General features: G+C 48.7%; 3 protein-coding genes across 3 annotated transcripts in view; 1 reads left to right on the top strand and 2 right to left on the bottom strand.

Annotated features, from left to right (window-relative positions):
• The window catches only part of DOCK5 (dedicator of cytokinesis 5), an 89293-nt gene extending 82988 nt beyond the window's left edge, over positions 1-6305 (top strand). Inside the window, exon 52 of the mRNA XM_077191721.1 lies at positions 2193-6305. Coding sequence (XP_077047836.1) covers positions 2193-2294 — 102 coding nt within the window. The 3' untranslated portion in view covers positions 2295-6305. The remainder of the gene's footprint in view (positions 1-2192) is intronic.
• Positions 6306-6579: 274 nt separating this feature from the next.
• On the bottom strand, positions 6580-10318 carry GNRH1 (gonadotropin releasing hormone 1). The gene is made up of 4 exons (XM_054650734.2): positions 10281-10318; positions 9600-9741; positions 8787-8882; positions 6580-6741 (listed from the first exon to the last, which is right to left on the bottom strand). The coding sequence occupies exons 2-4, from the start codon at positions 9738-9740 to the stop codon at positions 6700-6702; spliced, it is 279 nt and encodes a 92-aa protein (XP_054506709.2). The 5' UTR covers position 9741; positions 10281-10318; the 3' UTR covers positions 6580-6699.
• A 2793-nt stretch (positions 10319-13111) lies between these two features.
• Positions 13112-22540, bottom strand: KCTD9 (potassium channel tetramerization domain containing 9). The gene is made up of 12 exons (XM_054650623.2): positions 22435-22540; positions 21366-21487; positions 20729-20772; positions 20472-20568; positions 20194-20252; positions 19448-19576; positions 18950-19017; positions 18732-18827; positions 17322-17471; positions 16969-17074; positions 15993-16126; positions 13112-15130 (listed from the first exon to the last, which is right to left on the bottom strand). The coding sequence occupies exons 1-12, from the start codon at positions 22480-22482 to the stop codon at positions 15014-15016; spliced, it is 1170 nt and encodes a 389-aa protein (XP_054506598.1). The 5' UTR covers positions 22483-22540; the 3' UTR covers positions 13112-15013.
• Between the last annotated feature and the right edge of the window lie 118 nt (positions 22541-22658).

The raw sequence follows: 22658 nt of genomic DNA, 5'->3' as shown, positions 1-22658 counted from the left end.
ATAGGGATATCAAACTGTCCCTGTGTCACTATAGGGATATCAAACTGTCCCTTATCACTATAGGGATATCAAACTGTCCCTGTGTCACTATAGGGATATCAAACTGTCCCTGGTCAGTGCAGGGATATCAAACTGTCCCTTATCACTATAGGGATATCAAACTGTCCCTGTGTCAGTGCAGGGATATCAAACTGTCCCTGTGTCAGTGCAGGGATATCAAACTGTTCCTGTGTCAGTATGGGGATATCAAACTGTTCCTGTGTCAGTATGGGGATATCAAACTGTCCCTGTGTCAGTGCAGGGATATCAAACTGTCCCTGTGTCAGTGCAGGGATATCAAACTGTCCCTTATCACTATAGGGATATCAAACTGTCCCTGTGTCAGTGCAGGGATATCAAACTGTCCCTGTGTCACTGCAGGGATATCAAACTGTCCCTGTGTCACTGCAGGGATATCAAACTGTCCCTGTGTCACTGCAGGGATATCAAACTGTCCCTGTGTCACTGCAGGGATATCAAACTGTCCCTTATCACTATAGGGGTATCAAACTGTCCCTGGTCAGTGCAGGGATATCAAACTGTCCCTGTGTCAGTACAGGGATATCAAACTGTTCCTGTGTCAGTATGGGGATATCAAACTGTCCCTGTGTCACTGCAGGGATATCAAACTGTCCCTGTGTCACTATAGGGATATCAAACTGTCCCTGTGTCAGTGCAGGGATATCAAACTGTCCCTGGTCAGTGCAGGGATATCAAACTGCCCCTCTCTCAGTGCAGGGATATCAAACTGCCCCTGTGTCACTGCAGGGATATCAAACTGTCCCTGTGTCACTATAGGAATATCAAACTGCCCCTCTGTCAGTGCTGCATCACTGATGTTTCTCTCACACCTGGGTGTCTCCAGGCTGTTTGGAATCCCTGACATGCAAATCTTGTGTCAGAATCGTTTCACCTGCCCCTGGAATGAAGGTGCTGCTGGTGCCAGAGTAATCCTTAGCAGTGGGAAGCAAAGAAAGGATCCTGTTGTGATTGAGAGAGGGATGGAGCCCTCCCAAAACCTGTCAGGAATTACATTTTGCAGTTGAAAGGGAGGGGTGTCTCCCCCAGTCCAGTTTACAGAGAGGATTTGGGGGTACCTGAGTGAGATAAACTGGGATTTGTCCAAAAAGAATTTGGAGATGGATCACACTTAACTAGCAGCACAGGAACACAAGAAAACAGCTCATCACTTAATTCAGTGTTGTGACACTGGAATAAAGCCTTGAAATATGGGATCAGGGGGAAGTTTTTCTTCTTTGCCCTTGATTTGGCTGGAAGTGACTGTGACAGCAGAGAGATCCCAGCTCCAGGGATGCTGTGGGAGTCACTGGATCAAGAGGATTAATAAAAGAGCCTCCTTCCCTTGGGTCTTGTAAGGAAACTAATTACTGCCATGTCCTGCCTGCAGCGTCCCCTTGGCTGGCAGCCAGAGGGCAAGGATTCACAGGGCTGGAGACTGGGGAGGGTTTTCTGAAGGGGTTTGTTCGTTTGGTGCTGTAAAGTTGGGTCTGTCTTCCTTTGGTTAAAACAATCCTGAAATGTTGAGTTTTGGCTGAGGAGTGATGAACCACACAACCTCCTCCCTCTCCTGGCCTTTCCCATCTCCTTTATTTACAGGATGCCCCTTAAAACAGGCAGAGACCACACGAGCCCCCCCTCAGTGCAGTTTTCTGCAAGAGCAGGAAATGCCCTCCAAGCCCCTCTGCAGGCAGGCAGGATGTGCCTTGTTTAATTAGAGCTGCCCTTGCTTCCATTGTAGGGTGTAAAGCTCTGCCATTCTCATTTCAACACATTTTTCATCCTTTTGGGGCAGCTCACCCAGCCAGCAGGAGAAAAAAACCTGAATTTTGAAACCTGGAAGGAAATGGGTTTGTAGCCATTTTACTGATCTCCAAAAGGAGGATAAATGCTGAAGTTGGGCTGCAGGTCAGGAGCAATTAAAGTCTGTCCTAGGCTTGCTCTAGCAACTAAAACATTTTAGCTTCTGGTGTCTCCTGGGGTCTGTCCTTGCTTGGCCCTGTCACGTGGAGCTGAGGCTGAACTCCAAGCTTTGCTCCTGAAGGAGCCATCAGGACTTTGGGTTTCTCATTTGGTGAAGCAGAATGCCTTCCAGTCAGCAGCAGTGATTTATTGTTGTGTTTCCATCTCCTCAGGTTGCTCCAGCGCTGCCCAGCAGGCGAGAGGCCAAACCTCCCCCTCCGCCCCCCAAAACCAGGAAATCCAGCGTGGTGTCCTCGGAGCAGGGGCTGCCCTGAGCATCCCAGCAGTGCCCAGCCTGCAGTGGCTGCTTCATTCCCAGCCAGCCTGGCATCTCCCCTGCCTTCCACCCTGCCCCTGCAGCTTTCCTGGGAAATCCCACACAGGAAATGTGCTTGGGACGGGGCTGCCTCCCTGAGACACTGATCCAGACCTGTCCCTGCTGCAATTCCCCTCCCTCCTAGGCTTGTCTGTCCTGGGTTGGTCACTGCTGCAATCCCACAGCTGCTTCCAGTGGCTCTGGGAATCCTGGCTGATCTCACTGTGGCACCACTGCAGGGCTCAGGGTCTGTGCCCAGCTCTGGTGGTTTGGTACAAGATCTCATTTTGTGCTTTTAATGGGCTGGGAAAACCCCTCCTGTGAATTTTGGAGATGACAAAAGCTGCACTTTGGCCAGGGCTGGACTGGTACCACTGCACTCATACCAGGGCTGGACTGGTACCACTGCACTGATACCAGAACTTTACTGGTACCAGGACTTTACTGGTACCACCTGTACTGGTACCAGAACTTTACTGGTACCACTGCACTGATACCAGAACTTTACTGGTACCAGGACTTTACTGGTGCCAGTTCCATAAACAGCTTGTGGCCTCTTTATTTATCATCAATATTGATGAAGATTTTGCTTTCTCTTCCAGGAAATAATTTTGTTTGTTCTGGTTTGTTCTGTCATTTTGCTTCTGATTATCTTGTAGAAGTTGGGAGGAGCCACTAAAACCCTGCTGAGGGTGTTGCTCACAGCAGGAAACACAATTATTGTTGGGCTGGGGGTTCAAGGGCCATTATTGTGCTCCTCTGACTAAAATGGGTTTCTGACCTTACTGAAAAACCAAAGTTTGTTAAACCTAATGAAAAGTTTCCTCAGCAAAATCTTTTGCAGGGAAAATCAAACCCAACAAAACCCAACCCAACAAAAAACCACCCCCAGGAGGGTTTTGCTCAGACTGAAGTTGTCATTTTCTTTTGTCCTTCCCAATTCTTTTGGCATCAGTGTGATTGCAGGGGCTGGAAGCAGATTGCCCTCATCCCAGAGTGATCCCAGAGTGCCATCAGTTGCAGCCTGGAGCTGCTCTGGAGGTGGCACTGCAGTCACATCCCATCCATCCCCAGCCTGACTGCTGCACACACTTCCAGCTGGCTGCAGGCTGCTGCTCCTCAGGGGAGCTCTTGGGAACCTCCCTGGACACCCTGGGCAGCTTTTCCCCTCTCTGGGGCACTGTCAGCTCCTCCTTGTGTTCCTGGACACAGACACTGCTTGACTTGAAAACCTCTGGGTTTTCCTGCCCTTCCATTTCCTGTGCACTCTCCCTCCCTGGCTCTACACCACCCCGGGATCCTCTGAAAGTTCCCTTCAAAGCAGCTTTTTGTCTGAGGGTTCTGCTTCAGGCAGAGCAGCAGGATGTGCTCTGAGCTGGCTGAGGTGCATCCTGACAGCACCTGTGGGCAATTCAGAGCCTTTCCTGCCTCTGCCCTCAGTGCTGGGTGCACTTCAGACAGGTTGGGTTCAACTCTGAGTGAATCAGCAGGAGCAGGGAGGCTGAGCAGGGATCCCAGGAATGGTTTCCCTGATGTGGACAAACAGACTGAGCTGTCAGGTTTGGTGTTTTGGTTCTAAGTGACTTTGGAGTCCTCTTCTCCAGCCTTTTTGTTCTGCTTTAACAACCTTAACATATGCAGGTACCTTTTGCATCCAGGATTTTTTCCTGGAGAAGGAAAACTCCATGCAGAAAACACTCACAGGAGGAGGTCTGACCTTGGGAAGAATTTTTCAGCTGATTTTTAACAGCTATTTGCTCTCAGATTTGGCTCTGGCTGCATTTTTGCAGTTACAGACCAGGATTTTGAGCAGAGTCTTTGGCACATCAGTGGTGAATTATCCCTCCCTCTCTGCCTTTCCTTGGGCAGTGCAGCTGCCAGGGGTGAGAGCAGCTGCCACCCTCAGCTCTGCCCTGCCTTGGAACTGCTCCTCTCACCTTAAACCTGCCCTGGCTTTGCTGCTCACAGGGTCAGGATTCTCCTGTCCCTCCCTGTGCCTGCCCAGTTTGGGATGGGCACCCCCTGACTGGGAGAGGAGCAGCTCACACCAAAGAGTTCAGAACAAGTTTTCCCTTCCCAGGGCTTTTTGGGCATTTCACTGGCAAATTTGCCAGAAAGGGCTCTAAATTTGGTTCTTTTTTTCCCTTCTCAGCATTATTTATGTTCTGGAGTTTTAAGCTTGTCCCACTCCTGCTCCTTTTAGCAATGTCCCCAAAGTGGTGTCCAGTTCTCTCACCTGGCTGATAAAAGTTGGCATCTCTGGGCTCAGAGGTGCAAGATGGAATTTCTGTTCTGTGCCCAAATGATTCAGGGCTTTGGGTCAGTTTTGGGGGAAAAATCATCCAAGTGTCAGATTTTTAAAGGCAATTGAGCATTTAAGTGTGTGAGGGCATTCAACTGATTTTAAATTAGTGGAATTAAGTGCCCACTCTTAGGAGAAATCCCTCTGGAATCCTCATTTGTGAAATGTTTGCTCTTTGTTCAGGTACCTGCCTGACTTGAGTTGGGAGATTTAATTTTCAGAGGCAATTTAAGGTGTCTCTACCTTTGTTTTTAAATGAGAATCATCTCTTCAGGTTAATTAGGTGCTTTAGGAAATGCCTCTAATGTGTTTTCAGCTGGAGGGTTTCAAATGGGAAGAGGACATTCCATAATGAAGATCTCTGCACACCACAAATTACAGCAATTTCTGCCCAGTTCATGGTTTTGAATCAAATCTCAAAGTTAAAACATCCACTCTGCAGAGGAGACAAAACCTAATCCCATTTCAGAGCCAAGCTGTTCCAAGCTGCTGTGAAATTTCGAGTCTTTGAGGATTTCAGTTTTTCTCCTTTGGAGAAATGTGCTCAACACTTGTTTTCTGGAGCTTTTAATTAAAATTTGTCGTGCTGTGATAAATTCCTTGAAAATGGTGGCAGGCTCTAATCCACATCAGGGCCAGAGGGGAGCAGGCAGCTTTGCTTGCCATGGATTATTGGGTTAGGGAAGGACAGGGATTCCAGGGGGGGCAGCTCTGTGGCTGCAGTGGCTCCGAGCTCCAGCGTGGATGTGCAGGGCCTTTCTGGGCTCCTGCATCCATAAAGCCCCTGCTCCCAGCCCCTGTTTGCTCCAGACTCACACTGAGTTGGACTTGCAGTGACAATGCCCCAGATTTTCCTCTCCTTATTTATTTTTACCATTGTAAATGGAAATAATAACTTTAAATCTGTAATTTAACTGATTTTTTTATATAGTGAAAATATTCCTGACCTGCTACCTTCTTTTGATGATTTTTATTTTAATTAAAAACTTGACCTTATTTTTACTGTTGCAAACCAAATCCTGCGGTGGACCAGGGTAAGCTTTTCCAAAGAGTACAGCAGGGAGGAAAAATAAACAAATAATGGGATTTTCTGGCAGTTCAAAAGCACGAGGTTCCCCTGATTCTTCTCTCTGAACATTAATTAAATCACTTCTAGGATGCTTTGGGCACTACAGGGTTACTCACAGGAGGTTCACACCTTAACCCATTTTTCAGGTCCATGTGGTGCTGGTTTGTATTTTTAGGCAGAGTTCACCCCAAAGTACATTTGATTCATTTTTCTTACTGTGATATTACAAAGGTTTCATCACTGTAAACCCTGGGATGTATTTGCTGGGAGTTCAGGAGGATTTGGGTGTTGTGGAAGGAGTTTTTGTGTTCTGGGATCCTGGGTTGGTGGTTTCAGTGCAAACCCACTTTTGCAGACTGCAAATAAAATGTTTGGGTTTTTTTTTTCAGTCCTTTGCAACTGAATCAGTAAAAAATTCAGCTTTAAAGTGGCTCTGGAGAGCACTTTGGGAAGGGACTGCAGCTCTCTGGGTAAATGCCACGTGATTCACTGAATCTGTAAAGCAAGGTGTACACATTTTTGTGGGGTTTTTAAATGTAATGATTGTTGTAAAGTTTGTAAATACATTTTTCAAATAAATGTAGTTTTTATGACTGAACCAGAAAAAAGAGCAGTAAAAGTCTTCCATGGCCCACTGGGGGAAAGGGGGGTTAATCCCAAAAGGAGTTTGTTCTTTTATCCAGGTTCCCCTTGCTGTGTCACCCAGAGGGAGTGAGATGAGGCTGTGGTTTTGTCTGGACATGTAAAACAAATTTGTCACATCCAAATTGTCCCTGCAGGACCCAAAGCAGCCCCTTCTCTGCTGCCCCCACTCTGGGCTGGATGTGTTCTCTTCTACATAAATCCAATAATCCACACAACAATTTTCCACTGTTTTAATGCAATGTCAGAATATTTATTCACATATTGATCCAAGCAAAGGCCATCTGAGGAGGAATTTATTTTAACACCGTTTTGAAACCTCACTCTGGCTCCATTTCACTTTGGAAATTTTTAAACCTTCTTTCTTCTGCCTTCTCCCTCCACCAGCCTCTCCTGTAACCACACACCAGATTCTGGGTTTAAAGAGCAGAAAGGACTTGAGGATGGAATTTTCAGGTGCTAAAATAGCACAGAGATGAAGCCCTGGGGTGATTTGGAGGGAGATGAACTGGGTGAATATCTGGGGCTTTGTTCCCTGAGGTGCCTCAGGGAGGGGGATTTTGTGCTGCCTCCCACCTTCCCCAGGAAATGATGATAATTGGAGTTTTTCCATGGGGTGGAACATTTCCAGCCACTCCCTCTTTTTCCCTGTTTAATATTCCTGTAGCAACACCAGGAATGTGTTGGGTTGGAAAATCTGGGTGTGGGAAAAGCTCATTTGTTTTCAGTGTTATTAAGCAGCAAGAAATGAGAAGTTCTGAGCAAACCTCAGGATCTGGTGGGGTTTGGTCCTTTCAGCTCTGCCAAGACAGGCCAAGTTCCCTCAGTGAGCCAGAAAGGACTCATTTCAATTATCCTGGGAATTATTCTGGTGTGTTTTCCTGCCTAACATCATCTCTTGCAGTAAAAAAAATACTTGACTATGGTAAATTAGTGCTGCTGGCTCTTCACTGTTCAGTCATGGGCCACGATTCCAATACATGTTCAGTACAAATAGGATTAGAGATGAGCTAAAATCATATTTATTTAGGTAGTTTCTGCGTGAAAATCCAGTGGAATTCAGGCTCTGCATTACTGGTCCTGATTTTAGGAGCCTTTTCCAGGCCTGGCTCCTCAGTGAGCCTCGAGAGCTTTGGGGTTTGGCTTCAACTTTGAAGCAGAGCTTGAGCTTTGGGATGGCCCAGGGACACTGCCCAGGAAATGGTGCCCATCTGGCCCCATCAAGGGGCTGCTGGGTTAATGCAAAAGCACAGATTTGCCTGAGAAGGCTCCCTGTGTGTCAGTGAACTCAGCTGTGAGCTTTGAGCAGCAGCTAAATGGAAAAGCATTTCCAGCCTGGGGACCCTGGGAGCAGCAGCTGCCATCTGGCTGTGCCCTGCAGCCCTGGAACAGCCCTGGGACAGCCCTGGGACAGGGACAGGGACAGCAGCCCTGGAACGGCCCTGGGGCAGAGACAGACCTGGGACAGGGACAGGAACAGGGACAGCTCTGGGACAGGGACAGCCCTGAGACAGGAACAGGGACAGGGACAGGGACAGCAGCCCTGGGACAGCCCTGGGACAGGAACAGGGACAGGGACAGGGACAGCAGCCCTGGAACGGCCCTGGGGCAGAGACAGGGACAGGGACAGCCCTGGGACAGGGACAGGGACAGCAGCCCTGGAACGGCCCTGGGGCAGAGACAGACCTGGGACAGGGACAGGGACAGGAACAGGGACAGTTCTGGGACAGGGACAGTCCTGGGGCAGGCACAGACCTGGGACAGGAACAGCTCTGGGATAAGGACAGTTCTGGGGCAGGGACAGCCCTGGGGCAGCAGCTGGAACAGCCCCGGGACAGGAACAGCCCTGAGACAGGAACAGGGACAGGGACAGGAACAACTCTGGGACAGGGACACGGACAGCTCTGGGGAAGGGATAGTCCTGGGACAGGAACAGGGACAGGGACAGGAACAGCTCTGGGACAGGGACACAGACAGGGACAGCCCTGGGACAGGGGCAGGGACAGGGACAGGAACAGGGACAGCTCTGGGACAGGGACAGCTCTGGGACAGCTCTGGGGCAGAGCCGGGGCTGCTGTGGCTCCGCAGGGGCCGGGGGGGCCGGGGCTGGGCTCGATCTGGGTTGATTGAGGCAGGAAATGTCACTGCCAGGGGAGCTCTGGAATGAGGGATCCCTGTGCTGTGCAGGTGACAGGGAGGGACCTCTGCAGGTAATTTTGGTCCAGTGGGAGGTGCCCCTGCCCATGGGACAAGGTGGATTTTAGGTCCCTTCCAACCCAAACCATCCTGGGATTCCATAATAAGAAAGATCAGAGCTGGTATTTCCCCATGGGAGCTAAACTTCACTCCCTCATCCTCCTCCACCCCCTTTTTCCCCTCCCCTCATGTATCTCCTTTAGATTTTCCCATAGTGATGACAGAAAAACCACATTACTCACCATGGCCTCCTTCAGATCCCTGATCCTGGAATTCTGGTACGAGCCTGGGCACTCACTCTGCTGCACCTCCTCTAATTTTTCCATTTCATTTGGAATCTGGATTGGAAAAGTGACACGAGCAAGTGACACAAGCTTCTGGAAGGGAGAAGGGAGATTTTTCTGCCAAAAGCAGCCCGAGGTACAGATGGAGATGAAACTACAGCACTGCAATTGTGTGGTGGAGTGTTCACTGCACACCTGACATTCACCTTCTCACGAGCCCCAGGATGCTGAAATGAGGAGGAACAAGACATGAAGTATTGATTGGAAAAGAGGGGAAAACCACTGCTGGACACAACCTTGCACATGTGCTTTGTCATTTAATTGCTGAGCACCCACCACCTGCAAATTGCCAAAATGTTAAGGGAAGTGGAGGAATTGTCACAAAATAACCCATCAGAAAGTTGCAATTTAGGGAGAGGATGAAATCAGATTTAACCTGGACCTAAGAGCTCCATCCCTCCCTTGGAGCTGGCTGCCCAAATTATTCAGTGAAAGTTCAAAGATATTTTACACACAGTGATTATGAAAATAAATCTATTTTTCTCCACACAATAGTTCTACTTCTGCCAGCTGCAATGCACTGTTCTTTGTGCCAGGCTGACAAATGTCACCTCGCCCCTGTTTTTCCAAATCCTCCTTCAACCAAAGTGTTCATCCCCAGATCCGGGGGTGTTTGGGGACAGACACAGGGCCAGGTGCAGAGGGAACCCTTTGTCACCTTTTTGGCTGCCTGTTTTGCAGGCCAGGGTTGTTTCCCAGCCCAGGACCCACCTCCTGGAATGGTCCCAGCAGGGCCTGGGTGCTCCTCTTGCCCCCTGGCTGGAGGCCGTAGGACCAGTGCTGGGCCAGGCCCAGCCCCAGGGCCAGCGCACACAGCAGGACAGTGGCCACCATCCTCCCGGGCTTCTCCATCCTGGAGAGACAAAAAACCACCAAAAACACCTAAAGCCTGCTCACAAAGGCCCTGCAGCTCCAGCTGTACCTTGCAGAGGGGTGGAAATGAGGCATTTCTGCCTCACAGAATCATGGAATGTGCTGAGCTGGAAGGGGCTCCCAGCGATCGTGGGATTCCAGCTCCTGGTCCTGCACAGACACCCCAAGAATCCCCCCTGTGCCTGCTCCCGTTCTGATCTGCTCCTCCTGGCCAGGAGCCCCAGCTGGATTTGCAGCCTCTCAAAGGGTGGATTAGCTCACTTGAAAGAGATTGGACATCTGACAATTTTGGCTGAAGATCTAAATTAGGATTTCTGAGTTCCAGGCATGTGTGGACCTCAAAGGTTGCATTCCCTGGTGGTGCTTGGCAGATGTGTTCAGCTGGTTTCTGCTCTGATGTCCCTGCTCCTTAAAACCTGCCCTTTGCAGTCTCTTCTAATATTGTTTTTTTTTAATAGGAGCATCTGTAAGCACTGGATAAATAAAAAGGGAATGTGGGATGTTGTTCCAGCACATTACCTGCTGCCTGAGAGGTTGTGGAGTAAGTCCAGCTCTTGTCCTCTGGAAAATGTCTGTAAATGTGCTCTCACCTCACTTTTTATAGCCAAGAACCCCAGTGCCACCCCGTTCCCAGCAGGAGACTTTTCCACTTCTCCCTCCCAGGCTCAATTTTGGTGTTCCTGTTACAGTGGCTGTCATGCAGCACAAGCAAAGCCCATAATTGGGACACCCCGGTGCAGCAATTAAATCCAGCTCTTTTCTCTAAAAGTCATAAAAGTAACAGCTTTACTTTTAAGAGGTTGTAAATCCCACATTGGGATCCAGATGATCCTGCTGGGAAATACAGGAGCTTTTTTCTCAGTGAGTTCTGGTTCCTTTAGTGAAAGTTCTTGGGTGAGTCTGAATCTGTTGAGGGTGGGAAATGGGTGAGGAATTGAGCTCGGTCTTTAAGAATCCTGGAATGTTTTGGGTTGGAAAAGGCCTTAAACTCATCTATTTCCACCCCTGCCATGGGCAGGGACACCTTCCCCCATCCCAGGGTGCTCCAAGCCCCATCCAGCCCAGCCTTGGGCACTTCCAGGGATCCAGGGGAATCTGTGATCCAGGCAACACCTCCTGCCCATCTTCATTGATATCAGGCATGAAGGAAACAACCCCTGAGTGCTCAAACAGGAGCACAAGTGCCCAGAGCAGCTTGGAACCCTCCTCCTTAACAATTAACTTCAGGTGCCTGTTGTTCCTTGCTCTGTAAAATGCCAGCTGGGATTAACCTGGATGAGGCCATGACTGTAAATGAACTTTGCTGGCACCATGGAGTCTCTGGTGTGAACAGGATCCCGAAATCCTTTTTAGAAGGGCCTGGAGTGACAAGGACAAGGGGGAATGGGTTTAAACTGACAACAGAGTCAGAAAGAAATACAGAATTGGGGTTTATATTCGGACAAATTCCTTCCCTGTGAGGATGGGGAGGGGCTGGGATGGAATTCCCAGAGCAGCTGTGGCTGCCCCATCCCTGGAAGTGTCCAAGGCCAGGCTGGACAGGGCTTGGAGCAGCCTGGGACAGTGGAAGGTTTTGGGGATGGAGTTGATGGAAATGATCCTTAAGGACTCTTCCAACCCAAACCATTCTGTGATTCCCTATTTTTCAATCTGTTTGTGCACTGCAGATTTATAGACTTGTTTACATGCAGGAGCTCAATTCATTACTTTGCAGAAATTGCATTTTTCCCCACCTGGCTGCTCCCCTGCCTTGCTGTGCACTGAATTTCTCGTGTTCCCTGTTCTCCAACATCCTCTGCCCCAGCTCCCATGACCTCTTGGAGCTTTAATGGATTAAAGTAACTCAGTAATTCAGTGAGTCAATAATTCAGGGAGGATTTGGTGACTCTTAGCAGAGTCACTCTCCGGCCCCAGGGCTCCTCCCACTCCTGGCAGGGGCAGCCAGCCCTGAGCTCCAGCTCAGCTGCTCAAGCTGTGACAGCAGCTGGGTTCAGAGCAGGAATGGTGGGTTCAGAGCAGGAATGGTGGGTCCAGAGCAGGAATGGTGGGTTCAGAGCAGGAATGGTGGGTCCAGAGCAGGAATGGTGGGTTCAGAGCAGGAATGGTGGGTTCAGAGCAGGAATGGTGGGTTCAGGACAGGAATGGTGGGTCCAGAGCAGGAATGGTGAGTTCAGAGCAAGAATGGTGGGTCCAGAGCAGGAATGGTGAGTTCAGAGCAGGAATGGTGGATCCAGAGCAGAACTGTTGGGTTCAGAGCAGGAATGGTGGGTCCAGAGCAGGAAGGGTGGATCCAGAACAGGAATGGTGGGTCCAGAGCAGGAAGGGTGGATCCAGAGCAGGAATGGTGGGTTCAGAGCAGGAATGGTGGATCCAGAACAGGAATGGTGGGTCCAGAGCAGGAATGGTGGATCCAGAGCAGGAATGGTGGGTCCAGAGCAGGAATGGTGGATCCACAGCAGGAAGGGTGGATCCAGAGCAGGAATGGTGGATCCAGAGCAGGAATGGTGGGTCCAGAACAGGAATGGTGGGTCCAGAGCAGGAAGGGTGGGTTCAGAGCAGGAAGGATGAGTTCAGAACAGGAAGGGTGGGTCCAGAACAGGAACGGTGGGTCCAGAACAGGAATGGTGGGTCCAGAGCAGGAAGGGTGGGTCCAGAGCAGGAAGGGTGGGTCCAGAGCAGGAATGGTGGGTCCAGAGCAGGAATTGTGGATCCACAGCAGGAATGGGGGGTCCAGAACAGGAATGGGGGGTCCACAGCAGAACTGTTGGGTCCACAGCAGGAAGGGTGGATCCACAGCAGGAATGTTCCTGCTCCTCTGGCAGGCACATGGAGTCACCCAGGGGTTCTCCTGTGTTTGGAGCCTCCTTCCTGATGGGCCTTGCAAAACTGAGGGTTATTTAAAGGTAAAAGCAGAGCTGGGTTGGACATTTACAGAGCTTTGCCCAGTAATTGCAGCTCATTAACCACCCCTCACCCTGCCTCTGATCACTCTGCCCTGAACAGCTCCCAACAACTTTTTCTCCACAGGTTTCTGGTGCATCCACAGAAATTGGACTTTTATAATCCTTGGGTCCCTTCCAGCTCAGGATATTCCACGATTCTCTGACTATTCTGCCTCCAACTATTTTATTAAGCCAAGATGAAGGGTGGGGACAGAAAGGCTGAGAAGTCTTGGAGTGATGAACCAAAACCCATCCCATGCAATTCTCCCAATTAATGGCTCAGAATCCCCACAAGCACAGTCGTTCTTCCAACAGGTATTTTATACTTAAAACTAAAAAATTCTTGTTCTTCTCACACAAACCAGGTAAGATTTGGGGTTTTGATTAAAATGAAAACAACCAAGCCACTTTTTTCTTTCACACTTTTTATTAATGCAACTTAAATTAGCTGGAACCTGCAAATTCTGCACAGGGCTCTTGACACAGCTCTGTCCTGGCAAAAGAGGTACCTAAAATCCAGCTGTGAATGATGGTGCCACATGCTGTGATTATTCCATAGTGCTTCAGTGAAAGTTCAAAGAGATTTTATACACAGTGATTATGAAAATAGATATATATATATATATATTTTTCCATACAATAGTTTTACTTCTGCCAGCTACAAAATATGATAAAGAAAAATAATTCATTTGTTTCTCTAGCCCTAGGAATCTTCTCCTACTGCAACACACACAACATTCCCACTGAAAGCCATGAGGTGTGAGAAAGGACTCCAAAGTCACACTGAAGTATTTCCCTGGAATTACAGGTCATTTCTCCAAGGATATTGTGTTGTCCTAGAGCTTGATCCAGAGGGAGCTGCAGGAAATAATCCCAGCTCTGAACCTCGTGGCTCTGGGATTTTGAGCCTTGAAAGTTCACATCACTCACCTGAGTCAAACCAAGTGGAAAAGGAGGGAAAACCCTGCAATTCCCCCCAAACACATCCTTTGCTGGCCCTCAGCCATCTCTGATCCTCCCACCCTGGGGGCAAAGCAGCATTTTTGTAACAACAACTGAGACAAGACGACAGAAATTGCACTGCAAGGGAGAGACAACCCCCTGGAGAACTGTGGAACTCCAGCTCCTGTGGGACTCCACTGGTTCTTATTCCTCCTTTGTTTTCTACAGTAACAGCTTGATTTCCTTAAATTCAAGGTTAGTTTTAACTTTGGGGTGGTTTAAGCATCTGAGGTAAGTTCTTGATGCACCTTTTTTCTTTTTTTTGGTATAGTTTCTTCATGTGCTTTTTGATTGTGTGTAAAATAAAGGTGGTGTGAGCTGAGAACTCCATGGATCCTACAGGGAAGCAGCTCCTTGTCCACATCAGGGTGCTGAGGCCTCTGCCCTGCACAGGCACAGCAGGTGTGGGAGGGCATGGAGGGCACCTGGCCCCAGGCTTTTCCAGAGGCTTTCACAGCCACCTGGAGCAGCCCAAACACAACAGGGAGACCCAGCTGGGAAAAGCCCAGGGAGCTTTCAGGGAGTCTTTGCATAGTACATGGAGGGGAAACAGGGAAAGATTCACCTGCTGAGGTCATGAGGGGAGGGCAGAGCACAAGCTGGGGCCCCTCTGCCTCTCTCTGCTTTGGTGCCAGCTCTGTACTTTCCTCTCCGCACTGAATTCACCACAAAGGGTGAAAACATTGCAGCAACTCCAGCCTGGAGTGGCCAGGACATGTGAAAGCAGGATTTCTGTCACCAGCTGGGACTGACAGTGCACCTCCACACTCATTTGGAGAGCATTAATTAAAGATATCCAATTTCTGAGCAGGGATGTTCCCATCAGCTTCCACCCCAGCAGAGACCTGAGCACCCCTGGGGACACTGAGCCACCCCTGGCATGGATCCAGACTGGAAATACACCTGTAAACCTCAACTTGGTTGCTACTGTACAGGAGTAACATTTTCTATTCATATTGCAGCTACAGATTTAATAAATAGAATTGCATATATTGTGCTTTATAAATTAAAATGCATTCCAAAGTGAGGCAATGCTAAACAATGAAACCATTGAACCTTTCCCCCCCAGACCAGCCACACTCTGATTCCAGCACCAGCCCACTTCCTCACTCTGCTCACAGAGGTACAACCTCTCTGCTGGTACCTCTGAAAACAAAAATTCCCTCCCCAAAAGTGATCAAAAAGAGTTTACCTAGGCACTACTGCAAATGTAAGGTGGCTAATAACCATGACTGTAACTCAGAAGGGGAGGAGGTGAAGCAAGTCACGATGAATGTCTGGTTCCTTCCTCTCCAGCGTGTTCTGCCCCTATCTGACACTCTGGGACATGTGCAGAGGTGTCAGCATCTCCTCAAAGATGGCTCCTTTCACGTTGGATCCCCTCAAATTTGCTTCTTGTAGGTCACAACCTGACAGGTCACAATTCTGAAGGGGGAAAGGAGAAATAACATTAACTGAATAGACAGAACTCTGTTCCAGAGTTTAACTCCACTTCCCATAACTCCATTAAACTTTGCAGCTGGAGAAAAGCCAGCAACCCCCTAAATTACCATCTTTTTGTACACATATGTAATATGTACAGATATTATATTTATATATTGTTGTCATCTTATTGCAGAAGTTCCACACCTTCTCAGTGATTTCTCATGGGCAGCTCCTCACAGCACTGACTCCTTGTTCTTCACAGCACAGCCAACAAACCCCAGCAGCTCTCCCCAACCAGATAACCCCCTCTTTTATATCTCATCCTTATCAGACACAGCCAACAAACCCCAGCAGCTCTCCCCAACCAGATAACCCACTCTTTTATATCTCACCCTTATTGGACACAGCCAACAAACCCCAGCAGCTCTCCCCAACCAGATAACCCACTCTTTTATATCTCACCCTTATTGGACACAGCCAACAAACTCCAGCAGCTCTCCTCAACCAGATAACCCACTCTTTTCTATCTCATCCTTATCAGACACAGCCAACAAACCCCAGCAGCTCTCCCCAACCAGCAAACCCATTCTTTTATATCTCATCCTTATTAGACACAGCCAACAAACCCCAGCAGCTCTCCTCAACCAGATAAACCACTCTTTTCTATCTCATCCTTATCAGACACAGCTGTGGCCTCTTAAGGGCAGGCCTGCTCCTAATCTTTGAAAATTGGTGCAGCTGCCACCCCTCAGGGGTGAGATTACCTTCTGCACCACCTTTATTTGCTTCCATTCTATCTCCCCACAGTACCTATGCCTAGGAAATGTATTTCTGTTCGTGTCTGGGAAGGGATGCTCCCCACCTCCAGGTCAGTCCCTGCCAGGGTGGCTCCCCGCAGGTTGCAGTTCTTCAGTTTGGCGTTTTTCAGCGTGGCCACTCTCAGGTTGATCCCGGTCATCTGGCTGCCTTCCATGTCCACTCCCTTCAGGTTGGCACCTGAAAAACACCCAGGGGCAGGGCTGAGGGTGCAGCAGCTCCAGGGGAGGCTCCCTAAGGGCTGGGTTCTCGGGATGACCCCCAGGTGTTCCAAAGTCTCTTTTTGCCAGCCCTGAGATCCAAGGAGGAGTCAGGATTCCTGGGCTGTGGTTCTCAAGGTTTATTTTGGTTTGTTGTGGTTTTGTTTATTTTCTGTTATCTAGAACATTCTTTTCCTGACCTGCTGAGGTCTGTCTAGCAGGTCAGTCTGGGGCACACTGCCTGCCCCAGAGGCAGTGTTATTGTTTTATACTAAGAACTCCATGTACTTTATTTACAATACTTTTCCAATACCCATCACCTATGTTAGACAGTGAGTTTCTACTCTAAACCAATCCAAAAGTGCCACCATCACCCAGGAGATGGAGGCTAAGAAGAAGAAAGAAGAAGGACAAGGCATGCCCAAATCCCTCCATCTTGGCTTCTGAACCCCCATTCTAAACCCTCAAAATTCTACTTTTCTATCTGTAACAAACTATCATTCTACTGAAACTCTCCTGGCTTGTGACTCCTCATGTAAGGTTGTAATTTTCTCCATGGGTTAAAATCAAAGGCACAGGGACCTTGAGCTCTGTGCCAAGGTCTCTGATCCCCCCAGGGCAGCCAGAGGGATGTCCTGGGATCTGACACTGGGCAAACTGGGAGAGGCCAAGGCAGAACTGGGAATTCAAGGATTATTTGGCAGAACCAGCCCAGAGTTGTGGGCTCTTCCCAGGGGCTGTGCAAACACAGCTGAACTTTTGTCACATAAATGTACAGGCACAGGGCTGATTCCAGGGAATAATTAACAAGTAAAAACTCACCTTCCAAATTAGCTTTAAGGCCTGATGGATCTTCGAAGTTGCAGCCCTTCAGGGATGCTCCCTCTGCGTTGGAACACAACATCTTCACCCCCTGCAGGTTTGCACACTGGCAGAGACAGGATGTGAGTCACAAGGGTGTCAAGATAAATACCAGAAATCAGATTTAAATCACAGATTTAAATTCTGCACTGAACCCCCCAAAGCACAACCCCCCCATTACTGTGAGGAAGTGTGGGAGTGCTCTAAGTGGAACAGTCACAGAAAACATTGGCAAACTGCTTTTTTTGTTGCAATTCCTGTTTCTGGAGACAAGTGCAGGGCAGGCCAGGCTGCCCAGGCTGCAGCACCCTTACATCCAGCACGGATCCAGAGAGGTCAGCTCTCTCCAGGTTGGCACAGCACAGGTTGGCGTGGGCCAGGTTGCAGCGGCTCAGGTTGGCCATCTTGAAGTTGATGTAGCGAAGATCCAGGCGGGAAAGGTCAGCTCCACTGAAATTCAGGCCCTGCAAAAGCAAGTGAACACCCCCAGAACGGTCACAGAGGGGAAGGGGCAGCTCTGCACACAAAAGAATTAAAAGAAGCACACCTGGGGTGCTGTGTGTATAAATCTATACAGATAAACAATGTATTGACACACTTCCAGTACCTTAAAGGGGCTGAGAAAAAGATGGGAGAGACTTTTATATGGACAGAGAATGCCAGGACAAGGGGCAAGGGATTTGGAGATCAGGTTTAGATGGGATATTGGGAAGAAATTCCTCCCTGTGAGGGTGGGGAGAGGCTGGGATGGAATTCCCAGGGAGCTGTGGCTGCCCCATCCCTGGAAGCATCCAAGGCCAGGCTGGAGCAGCCTGGGACGGTGGGAGGTGTCCCTGCCCATGGCAGATTGGAACAAGATCACCCTTAAGGTCCCTTCCACCCCAAACTGTTCCATGGTGCTATATAAACACTCACAAGATCATTTACTCTGTTACATAACACCATGACATTAAATGCAAAGCTCTCAGGGTTTGGGTATTCCCTTAAAACAGGCTGTGGTTTTAAACTGTAAGAGGGCAGGGCTGGAGCAGGTGTCAGGAAACAATTCCTGGAGTTTTGCTGAAAGACAAATGTGGGAACTCAGCACATCGTTCCCGATGTCCAGAGATGCCAGGAGAACCCTTGGGGGTCTCAGAAATCCTGGAATGTTGCCAAGAGTGCTTGGTGGCTTGATTTTGATCCATCCACAGAAGTGACAGCAGTTTGAGGACATGAGAATCACTTTAGAGTGAAGGGTGTAAGAGGGACACATTTAGAGGGTGAAATATAAACTTTAAAGCTTTTGGTACAGGGGGGTTATGGAGACAAGATGGAGGGATCAGGGCGTGTCTCATCCTTCTTCTTTCTTCTTCTTGTCCTCCATCTCCTGTGGTGATGTTGGCACTTGGGGATTGGTTTATGGTGAAAGTGCACTTGCCAACATGGGTGAAAAGTATTGGAAAATAAAAGTAAATATCATGTACGTAGATTTTAGTATAAAAAGGCATGACCGCCCCATGGGTGGTCAGAGTGCCCTTGGCTGCCTTGCAGGTCAGACCTCTGTTGGGCAGACAGAAAATTTTGTAGATAAGAAACAATAAACAATCTGAAGACCGAAAAGCTGAAGAGTCCAGACTCGTCCTTTGAAACGCGTGCCACCCAAGAACCACCGTACCCGTGTCGGGACAGAGACAGACAGACAGACAGACAGCCGGAGCCGACAGACAAAGGCTGAGCTCCCTCACCTGGCAGCGCAGCTCGGACTTGGTGGGCGTGGCCAGCAGGAAGCGGACGAATTCCTTCCGAGAGATGGGAGAGTGATCCTCGGCCGGCTGCGAGTTCTGCGACAGGGAACAGGGGGAACAGGGGGAACAGGGAGAGCTGTGAGTCACAGCTGCCAGCTCCGAGTTCCACATCCCCTGCGAGAGCAGCCCCTGCACCCGGCTCACACACAGCAAGGTACCTTAATAGCAACTTCCAGGTGTTCAATGAGGGAGTCGATCCCAAAAAACCTGGCTTCTTCCAGAACCCCTGCAAACAAAGCAGAGCTGGTTATTCCAGGGAACTGCTGACCCAGAGAGCAGCATCCTCCTCTCCCCTTACTGGAGAACACACACACATTCTACTGGATGTAACTGGGCAGAGAGAAAGAGTTTGATTGCAGCTAAAAGGAAAAACAACTCAGACACAACATTTCCAACAGCAGCATTAGGTTAAAGAGATCAACTCCAGAACTCCAGATATTAATCCAGTATGGATTGTTAATGCTCCAAAGAGAAATAATCAGCCTATCCTCATTAAAGCAAGCACATGGAGCTGCACTCTGAGAATAAATCCACCAAAGGAAAACTCCCAACCACAGGGATGAGCACACAAAGCTCCCCCTGGCTTCACCACGGGCAAAGCTTTAATTCCAAGGAGGAATAATTAATTCAGGAGATGTCAGACAGGTAATACCTACCTAGCAAATTAATGCCATCATTTACAATGAGCTGTCCGTGACGCAAATAGTTCAAAATGGGCTCAAAATACTCGGGACTGCGGTCAATGAGGAAAGCTCCTCTAGGATCTTGCTTATTCCCCCAAGCATCTGTTTCCACAACATATATATATATAAAATTACTTTTGATGTAGTAATAGAAGAGCATTTGCTTCAGTTTTCAGAGTTTTTTATTACCAAAGGGACTGGAATAGCAAACATTCCACTTGGAAGGGTGGTTCGGAGAGAGAAGGAAGGAAAAGAGGAGTGGGGGGGAAAATCAGCTTAAAATGAACTTGTTCCTGCTCTGAATAACTGAATTTGTACCACACAGAAAAGAATCCTGGCTAGGACAAAAGCAGCACTGAAATTTTAGTCTGAGTGTCTCCCCAAGGGTGCCTCGTGCACTTTGCTCTGTGGTTCTGCTGACAAAACTGAGGAAGATGCAACAAGATGGAAACCTCAAATCAAATAAACAAACAAAGGACCCAAACTACTGACAATGGATGTGAGCTGTGTTTGCAGCTTGTGAGACAGATGATCAACATTAGGTGGTGAGATGATAGAGAGAAATAAAGCTTTAAAAAATAATTCCCTGTTCTGCTCTGGAACTTTAACATACTCTGGATATTTTATTTTATGAAAAAGAGCCTCAGCTTGACAGTGACTTTTGCCTACTTTGCTCATTTATTACTTAAAAATAACAAAGTTCATCTCAACATACTCACCTTTGTCTTTGAACATGTGTGCCAACATGCTGTCAGGTTCTTTGTTAACCAAAGTGCTCCTAGGAAACAAAAGCAGCCCAACTTTACTTTTCTTTCATCTGTAAATGTTTAAGAATTCATTTCTCGCAAAACTGTGGTGGCAAATACAAAATACAGAGAAAGCTGCAGGAGTCAAAGACCTCCTGCTTCACAGTAAGTTACTTTTTAAGGTAAATTTTTTAATACATTTTTAAGGTATTTTGCTGTATTGAAAGGAAGTTTTGGAAGACCATTTTTACCGGGTGGTGGTGAAATATCTGCCTCCCACATTGAGAGTCAGCCAGTCTGTGTGGGACCCTGTCAGCTCCTCCTGAGCTCTCCCATCAGTCTGAGGATCTGCAGAGAATCAAGGAAGTAATTACTGGCAAAATTGTTAATATTCTTTAATTACAAAGAGGTATCTTCTGAAAACACCACAAAATAAAATCTTAAGTTTATATGAGAGCAAAAGAAACTCTATTAAATAAAAGGTTAAAGATAAGAATTAGAGACTCACCAATGAAGGGCTCCCCTTCACAGACAAACAAAACATCATCATCCCTGAGACAAAGGGAAGAGAAAAAGAAGGTTAATCATAATTTACTGTTCATCTAATTGACACTGGAACCTCTCCTGATTCTTTCAGGTTAATTATGACCAGTGGCCATTAGCTGGAACTTCTGATTTTTATCTGTATTTTGCAGGTTCTACTGGATTGGAATGACTGACTTCACCAGAGATTTTACCTGCAGCAGCCAGGTAGGGACCACTTGTGTAATCAATAAATTCTTACAAAATAGCTGCTTTTCCCCCCACTCTGGGGCTACTCTGTGAAGCCAAAGTACTGCCAGAATCTGTCTCCTTTACAGAAAACCCCCATTGCAGGGCTGACTAGAATAGGGGGGATTTCATGGCACAAACATTGCCCTGGAATGAACACAGGAGGAGGTGAGAAGGCCTCAGACACAACTTGGATCAAGTTCTGAATCAATAAAAGGTTTGAAGTTAAAAAGACACGAAAGGACCTTTGGGCATCCTGGTTGGAAACAATCACATCTGGTTTTGGGGAAAGCACTGGGTATGGATTAAGGAGGATTAACAGGTTAGTCCCCTAATCCACAGCCCTGCTTTGCCTTTTCCTGGCTGATCCTCACCTAATCAAAGCAATATCATCAATGAGCCCCCCTTTCCCGTTGTAAACGCTGGTGGCTTTGATCCCAAGCTTGTTGCTGGCCACAGAGAGCAAATCTGAGAGAGTCCCATACACAGCCACGACCTGGGGAGGAGAGAAGAGGAGGCTGAGAATAAAAACAAACCCAGCAAACTGTGCTCCAAAAGTTCTGCCACTTCAGATTTATCAGGGCTCTCAGGAGGAGCAAAATCCATTTGGATCTCGACCAGGAAAGAAGGGAAAGGAAAACCAGGGTGACGTGCACAGCTCCCACCAAACCTCACTGCAACAGCAGGGAGGGAATAAACGTTGGTGCTGTAGGAATATAATTCAGTAGTTTATTTCTCTAAAGAAATATTGCTACTTGTTCTGTTCCAAGCCTCTCCCAAATGTACTTCCCTCCTTAAAACCAAGGATTAGAGGACAGAGGCATGAGCCGTCTGCACTCAGGATGTGCATGGAAAATCAGGACCACAGACACAATTTAGCAGAACTGCAAGGCTGAAATGAGTCACATGAACCCCTGCACTCCAGGCCCGGCTGGAGATAGCGGGACCATGGGCAGAATTAATGGAATTAATAATTAATACACATTAAAGCACAGTCACGTCAACATCTACACTGAGAATGTGGATGGAAACATCAAGATCACGGTTTCTCTGTGGAACTGCATCCCAGGGCCTTTTCCTCTGCTGGACAAGCACTGTTGGGCCTAAAAATCACTATTTTCAGTCCTGAGGCGATTTTAGCGAGGTTTTAAACAATTAAATGCGATTATTCCCAGGGTACCCGCACGCAGGGTCCGTGTCTCCCCAGAGCCCTCATCCCACAGCGGTGCCTGACACGAGGGGCCGGACGCGACTCCCTCAGGGCACCGAGCGCCTCCCCCGCGACAGATCCCGCCTGTCGCGATTCCCTCCACGGGCACTGAGGGGGACCCCGCGCCCCGTTCCCGCCGGCTCGGCGCGGGCCCGGCCCGGTGCCCCGGGAGCTGCGGGTGGGCGGGCAGGGCCCCGCGGGAGCGGCCCCAGCCCGGCCTGGCCCGGCCTCACCTTCCCGTTGCGGGCGCTGCCGTTGACGAACAGCGTCACCCGCCTCATGCTGCGCCCGCCGCCGCGCCGACACCCGGAAGGGGCGGGCGCTGACGGGCAGGCCCCACGACCAATCAGCGCCGCGCTGCGCCGCGTATCTGCCCAATGGGCAGTGAGGAGGCGGGTCAAAGCCGGGACGGCCGCCAATCGCGAACAGAAGAAGCGTCCATATTTGCATACTCCCT

This window comes from Agelaius phoeniceus, chromosome 30 (genome assembly GCF_051311805.1).
Source record: "Agelaius phoeniceus isolate bAgePho1 chromosome 30, bAgePho1.hap1, whole genome shotgun sequence".
In the NCBI taxonomy this organism is placed as follows: domain Eukaryota; kingdom Metazoa; phylum Chordata; class Aves; order Passeriformes; family Icteridae; genus Agelaius; species Agelaius phoeniceus.
The sequence above is the reverse complement of the archived record's forward strand: the minus strand, read 5'-3'. Positions and strand labels throughout refer to the sequence as shown.